General features: G+C 38.8%; 1 protein-coding gene across 2 annotated transcripts in view; it reads left to right on the plus strand.

The window, feature by feature from the left end:
- Window positions 1–8,715, plus strand: part of ATL1 (atlastin GTPase 1) — a 101,827-nt gene that overhangs the window by 89,087 nt on the left and 4,025 nt on the right. For both annotated transcript variants that reach the window (XM_017849462.1, XM_017849461.1), the window contains 4 exons: window positions 537–664; window positions 1,756–1,812; window positions 3,400–3,471; window positions 7,966–8,397. In XM_017849462.1, the coding sequence (XP_017704951.1) occupies window positions 537–664; window positions 1,756–1,812; window positions 3,400–3,471; window positions 7,966–8,397 (689 nt within the window). The remainder of the gene's footprint in view (window positions 1–536; window positions 665–1,755; window positions 1,813–3,399; window positions 3,472–7,965; window positions 8,398–8,715) is intronic.

An 8,715-nucleotide genomic window follows, 5' to 3' on the forward strand; every position in this document is an offset into this window, starting at 1 on the left:
AAAAAAAAAAAAAAAAAAAAAAAAACAAATTAGCTGGGCATAGTGGTGTGCACCTGTAGTCCCAGCTACTCCGGAGGCTAAGGCAGGAGAATCGTTTGAACCCAGGAGGTGGAGGTTGCAGTGAGCCAAGATGGCACCACTGCACTCCAGCCTGGGGGACAGAGCAAGATTCCATTTCAAAAACAAAACAAAACAAAACAAAAAAGCAAAACAAAACAAAAAAAACCTTCAACTGGTTATATGAATGGGTTACATACAAAGCATACATGTAAAACCAAGCAAGCTAACTTATAATATCAAGAAAGCTAATTTATAGGTGGAAGACAAGATACATATGAAACGAGAGTGGAAATTTGGGCAAGGAGAATCATTCACTGTGAGAAGAGCAGGTTTCAGGAGTTGCTTAAGTGATGGGGAAGTGCATGATGGCATTATCACTGGGGAGCAAATGGGGGAGATCAAAGGATGTTTTATTCTGTGGCATGGAAGACTGGGAAGGATTCCAAAAATAATAATGGATTTGCTTTTATTTGTAGAAATAGATGATGAATTCATCAAAAACTTGAAAATACTGATTCCTTGGCTACTTAGTCCTGAGAGCCTAGATATTAAAGAGATCAATGGGAATAAAATCACCTGTCGGGGTCTGGTGGAGTACTTCAAGGTATCACTCTCATTTCTAGAGCCTTTGTGAGCACTTAGATTTGACATATATTGGATCGTAATTTCTATAAACAAAAATTATGGACCCTATAATATTAGAGCAAAGGTACGAGGAATCTATAAAAGGATTTTAAAATCCCTTTTAAAAGCTTTTCAAAACCTTTCAGAAAGCTTACTTTCTGAAATTATTCTTTTGAGGAAACCACATAAAGGTAACTATTGTCCCCTTTTATATTGAGGGAACTGTATTTTGAAATATGAATGTAAGAGTTGGAAAAGTCTTGGGGGAATGAGGTGTTTCCCAGGGCCCATGATCTATTCTGAATTTTACCTTCATAATTCTGAAGATTTTCCCCAGGGGGATACCTTCCTACTGAAGAAAATACTTCCGCATTTCTTACTCTCTGCACCAAGAGCCAATATGAAGTGGAATTATTTTAAATTTGCATTTACCTGTTTACCTTAGATAGCACTGAATACTTTTTACCAACCCATATATATCCTGGAGAATTTCAGTTACCAACCCAGTTGTGGACTGATACTCCAAGGACTAAAATATCAATTTTTAAAATTCATGCTTTGTCATTTAATATGCTGTCATATAAGTTCTGTACGATTTATTTACCTTCATGATTGTCAGCAAATAAATGTCACGTTATTTATCTAAAATATGAATTTTTACTGCGTGTAACACTGTGGAGGTGCTTACAATTTGGTAGGAGATTCAGAACCCTCACAAGGGTCTGTTCCATAAAGCTTATGACATCAGCAGGGTACAGATTCCTGTGGGCACTGAAAAAGGGCGGTTACTCCCAGCAGAGGGGTCTAAGAACATTTTAAAGGGAGTGGCATTGAGTTGAGCCTTTAAGAAGGGCCAGATTGGCAGACAGAGATGTTTGAAAAAGGCATTTCGGGAAAAGGAAACAACAACATGAACTAAGAAAAAAGGGAATTTAAGTATGAGAAAGATAAAATAGTTATAAGTTCCTGAAAATATTTTTGAAATGTCAAGAGCTTAGAATGCAATTTCATAGAATTAGAGGAAATATTGAATGGAATTGCTTGAACATGAATCTTTTTCTTTTTTTTTAGGCTTATATAAAGATCTATCAAGGTGAAGAATTACCACATCCCAAGTCCATGTTACAGGTATTTATTAATGAGGAGGCATGTTTTAAGACACGTGACTAAGGCTAAGATTTCTGGCTGTCAGAAATTACCAGATAATAATATTAGACAGAATGATTTATTGGAAGATTATTTGCCTAATAACTTTACCTATTTATGTTTTCATCTAAACATTTTTCACGTAAACATATTGCAGCCTCACTTGTGTTGAGACACAAACACTTTATATCAAAGGGTTTTCATTCTCTTTGCACTAAATTTGTTTAGAAAACAGTCTTATATTATGATTTAGATTCACACATGTAACACACAGTAGAAAAGCAGGTCCAAGTTTTAAACAACTGTTTCTCCACAAACTTTACGGAGTCTCGCACTCTCACCCAGCCTGGAGTGCAGTGGCGCAATCTCGGCTCACTGCAAGCTCCGCCTCCCGGGTTCACGCCATTATCCTGCCTCAGCCTCCCGAGTAGCTGGGACTACAGGTGCCCACCACCATGCCTGGCTAATTTTTTTATATTTTTAGTAGAGACGGGGTTTCACCGTGTTAGCCAGGATGGTCTGGATCTCCTGACCTCGCGATCCGCCTGCCTCGGCCTCCCAAAGTGCTGGGGTTACAGGCGTGAGTCACCGTGCCTGGCCTCCACAAACATTTTTGTTTTAAAAGGAGCCAGGCACGGTGGCATGTGCCTGTAGGCTCAGCTACTCAGGAGGCTGAGACAGGGGGATCACTTGAGCCCAGGAGTTTGAGTCCAGCCTGGGCAACATAGTGAGACCTCACGTATAAAAAATAAGTCAATATATTTTGGCTGGGAGTGGTGGTTTATGCCTGCAATCCCAGCACTTTGGGAGGCCGAGGTTGGCAGATCACGAGGTCAATAGATTGAGACCAGCCTGGCCAACATGGTGAAACCCCCGTCTCTACTAAAAATACAAAAATTAGCTGGGCATGGTGACGCGAGCCTGTAGTCCCAGCTACTCGGGAGGCTGAGGCAGGAGAATTGCTTGAGCCCAGGAGGTGGAGGTTGCAGTGAGCCGAGATCGTGCCACTGCACTCCAGCCTGAGCAACAGAGCAAGGCTCAGTCTCAAAAAAAAAAAAAAAAAAAAAAAAAAAAAAAAAGAATAAAAAATAAATAAATAAATCTAAAAAAGGGAGAAACTAGTTTCCTTATATATTTTAAAATGTAAGTTCTTAATAGTTCCTTTTTGTTATCAGGGATACACTCTTCTATCAGCAGCAGTCCTTAGACATATTTGTGTATATTAGTATTTATAAAATGTCTGTATATTATTCCCCATGAGTTTGGGTTTATAGATATTTTTACTTCCCAGCATTTAATGACAGGTTAAAAAATATTTTTTGAGAGGAAAACTCTTCCAAATGAAAATTCATTTTAGAACTATTATGTATTGAGTAAAAATCTGTTTATGCATTTTGAAACTTTTTTACTAATTTTAAAATGTAGAAATATTGTAAACGTTTTAAATTACGTTGAGGACTTTGGTTTCTTGCACATTTCCTGCACATGATGCTCTGAAATGTGAACTGCCTGTGGAAGTTTAATCAATATGAACTGCATTTTACATCGTATTTTGTACTTTGTCCAAAGGCCACAGCAGAAGCTAACAATTTGGCAGCCGTGGCAACTGCCAAGGACACATACAACAAAAAAATGGAAGAGGTAAGAATTAAATATTTTAAATGCTGTCTTAAACAAAACCAGTATTCTTCATGCAACTCATTCTTTTTCCTTCCATGTCACACTGTACACACATGCAATGAGGTGGCTTTGACTTTTTCCTCAGCCTGTATCACGTGTCTATTTATTATATTCCTGAAATATTTTAAAAAACATTACGTGCGCAATTTTAAAGGCATTTTAAATGAATTGTATCTCTCTGTAATATATTCCTATTCACATATTTGGGGGCATGCCAGATCTTTCCACTATTTATAAAATCTAGTAGCTAAAATAGCATGTGGTACCCTCACCACTACGCCTCCTTATATTCCACAATTTTGGTATTTCTCTTAAAGATGAAACCTTTTAGGAGAAAAAAAAAACCTTAAGGGCCAATATTTCTATTTATTACATTTCCTCATTTTAACACTCCAAATTAGGATGGATCTAATAATTTATTGTGTATATGTACTACTGTGATAGATATTTTCTCTTGAAAATGTTATGAAATTAGGTTGCATGCTATGGCTCACGCCTGTAATCCCAACACTTTGGGAGGTCGAGGCACATGGATTGCCTGAGGTCAGGAGTTCGAGACCAGTCTGGCCAACATGGTGAAACCCTGTCTCTACTAAAAATACAAAAAAAAATTAGCCAGGCATGGTGGCGTGTGCCTGTAATCCCAGCTACTTGGGAGGTTGAGGCAGGGTAATTGCTTGAACAAGGGAAGTGGAGGTTGCAGTGAGCCGAGATTGTGCCACTGCACTCCAGCCTGGGCAACAGAGCAAGACTCTGTCTCAAAAAACAAAATGTTATGAAATTAAAATTGCATCCAAAATTGAAGTCTTAGAATCAACGAAAATGTAGTATATGGAGTGGCATTGTTCATGACATAAGGACAATCAGAATGAAAGAATTCTCGATAATAGTTAAATCTCAAATGCAGGTATACCTCATTTTATTGAGCTTCACTTTCTTGCACTTTTTACAAATTGGATGCTGCCGGCACTCCTATGTGGAGTGAGTTTATTGACACCCTTTCTCCAACAGCATGTGCATGTCTGTGTCACATTTTGGTAATTCTCACAATTTTTCAAACTTTTTCATCATTATTATATCTGTTACGGCGACCTGTGATCAGCGATTGCTGATGTTACTATTGTAATTGTAATTGTTTCGGAGTGCCATTAACTGTGCTGTTATAAGATGCTGAACTTAATGGATAAATGTGTTTTCTGACTGCTCCATCAACCAGCAGTTCCTCCATCCCTCCCTCTTGCAGTCCTCTTTTACCTGAGGCACAATAATATTGAAATTAGGCCAATTAATAACCCTACAATGGCCTCTTAAGTGTTGAAGTTCAAACAGACACATCTCTCACTTTAAATCAAAAGCTAGAAATGACTAACCTTAGTGAAGAAAGAATATGAAAAGCTGACATAGGCCAAAAGCTAGGCTTTTGCACCAAATAGCCAGGCTGTGGATGCAAAGGAGAAGTTCTTAAAGGAAATTAAAAATGCTATTCCAGGCTGGGCACAGTGACTTATACCTGTAATCCCAGCAATTTGGGAGGGTCTTAACACCTGTAATCCCAGCACTTCGGGGGGCTGAGGCAGGTGGATCACTTGAGGTCAGGAGTTTGAGACCAGCCTGGCCAACATGGTGAAACCCTGTCTCTACTAAAAATACAAAAATCAGCCAGGCATGGTGGCACACGCCCGTAGTCCCAGTTACTCGGGAGGCTGAGGCAGGAGAATCGCTTGAACCCAGGAGGCAGAGGTTGCAGTGAGCCAAGATCACGCCACTGTACTCCAGCCTGGGTGACTGAGTGAGACTCTGTCTAAAAAAAAAAAAAAAAAAAAAGCTACTCCAGTGAACACACAGATTATAAAAAAGTGAAACAGCTTTTTTGCTGACACAGAGAAAGCTTCAGTTTGGATAGAAAATCAAACCAGCCACAACATGCCCTTAAGCCAAAGCCTAATCCAGAGCAAGGCCCCTAACTCTGTTCAGTTCTATGAATGCTGAAAGAGTTGGTAAAGATGCAGAATAAAGCTGGAAGCTAGCAGAGGTTTTTGGTTCATGAGGTTTAAGAAGCCATCTCCGTAACATAAAGTGCAAGGTGAAGTAGCAAATCTTGATGTAGAAGCTACAGCAAGTTATCCAGAAGATCTACCTGAAATCATTGATGCAGGTGGCCACACCAAACAGAGATTTTCAATGTAGATGAAATAGTCTTCTACTGGAAGATGCCATCCAGGACTTTCCCAGCTAGAGAGGAGAAGTCAATGCCTGCCTTCAAAGCTTGGAAGAACAGGCTGACTTTCTTGTAGCTGGTGACTTTAAGTTGAACACAGTGTTCATTTACCATTCCCCAAATTCTAGGGCACTTAAGAATCATGCTAAATCTACTCTTGCTTGTGCTCTATTAATGGAACAACAAAGCCTACGTAACAGTACAGCTGTTTACACTATGGATTACTGAATATTTTAAGCCCACTATTGAGACCTACTAAGAAAAAGATTCCTTTCAAAATATTACTGCTCATTGGCATGAACTTATTCACCAAAGAGCGCTGATGGAGATGTATTTAAGGAAATTGATGTTTTCAATGCCTGCTAACACAATATCCATTCTGCAGCCCAGGGATCAAGGAGTAATTTTGATTTTCAAATGTTAATAAGAAATATATTTTGTAAGGCTATAGCTGTCATAGATAGTGATTCTTTTGCTAGATCTGGGCAAAGTACATTGAAAACCTTCCAGGAAAGATTAACCATTTTAGATGCCATGAAGAGAATCTGTGGTTTATAGGAGGCAAAAGTATCAGCATCAACAAGAAGGTGGAAAAAGTTGATACCAACTCTTCTGGATGACTTTGAGGGGGGTTCAAGACTTCAGTGGAGGAAGAAAGTGCAGGTGTGGTGGAAACAGCAAGAGAACTTAAAAGTGGAGCCTGAAGATGTGACTCAATTGTGTAATCTCATTTAATGGATAAGGAGTTGCTTCCTATGGATAAGCAAAGACAGTGGTTTCTGGAGATGGAATCTACTCCTAGTGAAGATGCTGTGAATAGTGTTGAAATGACAACAAAGGGTTTAGAATATTTTTTATTGATACACAGTAGATGTACATATTTTTGGAATACATATGATAAATTGATACATCCATATGTAAAGATCAAATCAGGGTAAGTGGGATATTTATCACCTTAAACATTTCTTTATGCTAGGAACATTTGAATGATTCTCTTCTGGCTATTTTGAAATGTACAATATTGTTATTTACAGTCACCCTACTGAGCTATCGAACACTGTCGTACTTCTTCTAACTGTATATTTGTACCCATTAGTCAACCTCTCTTCATTCCCTTCCCCCTACCCTTTCCAGAGCTTTAAAATATTAAATAAAGTTAGTTGATAAAGCATTGACAGGGTTTGAGAGGATTGACTCCAATTTTTAAAGAAGTTCTGCTGTGAGTAATATGCTGTCAAACAGCATCCCAGGCTATAGAGAAATCTTTCATGAAAAGAAGTCTATCAATATGGCAAACTTTACTGTTGTCATATTTTAAGAAATTGCCACAGCCACCTCAACCTTCAGCAACACCACCCTGATCAGTCAGCAGCCATCGACATCGAGGCAAGAGCCTCCACCAGCAAAGATTGATGTGCTGAAGCCTCAGATGATCCTTAGCATTTTTTTGCAATGAAGTGTTTTAAATTATGTACATGGTTTTTAGACATGCGATTGCACACTTTAATAGACTGCTATATAATTATAAACATAACTTTTATATGCATCAGGAAATAAAAAAATCATGTGACTCACTTTATTGCAGTGGTCTGGAACCAAACACTTATTATCTCTGAGGCATGGCTATAACCAAAGTGAATGAATGGTATGGTTAACCGAGATCACCCTTGTAACTTTTCAAAAACTTGAAAATGTGATTCAAGAACATTTACTATACTCCTACTTAGTTTCTGGAAGAAAATACTCAATGAGCTCCATTCAAACAAAAATCAGTAAAACTGCTAAAGAATGTATTTCGCAGTTTACTTTGAGAGCTTCATAGCATTGATCATTGTTTATTAAACTTCATTGGTTAAAATGACTTTGGTGAAGATTTCCTAGAATTTGGATATATGTAGTTTTCTTAGATTTGGATTCATTCTGTGAATGAACTCAATTTTGTACTTCATGTTGTGTCACACGTCTTTTCATCTTGAAGGACTTGAAGTATGAATATTATTTTCCACGGCAAAAAGAGAAAAATGTAAAATGACTTTAAGCCACCTATAGAATACCAGTCCCATTTACAGTCATGCCTCATGGATAGAGGGTGGAAAGATGTGGGCTGACAAAACATATATGCAGGCTCCTGATTATTCATGTATTCTAACAAACTCAACTAGCTAAGTGAAAAATTTTGATACAGTTGCCAATTTTACTCTACATTGCATAAACGAATACTTCTCTGTCTGATACAGATTTGTGGTGGTGACAAACCATTTCTGGCCCCAAATGACTTGCAGAGCAAACACCTGCAACTTAAGGAAGAATCTGTGAAGCTATTCCGAGGGGTGAAGAAGATGGGTGGGGAAGAATTTAGCCGGCGTTACCTGCAGCAGTTGGAGAGTGAAATAGATGAACTTTACATCCAATATATCAAGCACAATGATAGCAAAAATATCTTCCATGCAGCTCGTACCCCAGCCACACTGTTTGTAGTCATCTTTATCACGTATGTGATTGCTGGTGTGACTGGATTCATTGGTTTGGACATCATAGCTAGCCTATGCAATATGATAATGGGACTGACCCTTATCACCCTGTGCACCTGGGCATATATCCGGTACTCTGGAGAATACCGAGAGCTAGGAGCTGTAATAGACCAGGTGGCTGCGGCTCTGTGGGACCAGGTAAGAACACTTTTAATTCACAACTAAATTCAGCACACATTTGAATGTCATCCGTGTGCCAGCCACTGCATTAATGTTGGAAATAACACAGATCAACATGAATTGGGCCCCAGTCATCAAGAATGTTATGACCCGCCCAGATACGAACAACTAGCTATATAATACTGTGTAAAATGTGAAGTCCTACACAACTATTTTCCAGTTAACATTTCAGCATTTAAAAAAATACATCAGGCCGGGCGCGGTGGCTCAAGCCTGTAATCCCAGCACTTTGGGAGGCCGAGACGGGCGGATCACGAGGTCAGGAGATCGAGACCA

This window comes from Rhinopithecus bieti, unplaced genomic scaffold (assembly GCF_001698545.2).
Source record: "Rhinopithecus bieti isolate Rb0 unplaced genomic scaffold, ASM169854v2 scaffold_29928, whole genome shotgun sequence".
NCBI lineage: Eukaryota > Metazoa > Chordata > Mammalia > Primates > Cercopithecidae > Rhinopithecus > Rhinopithecus bieti.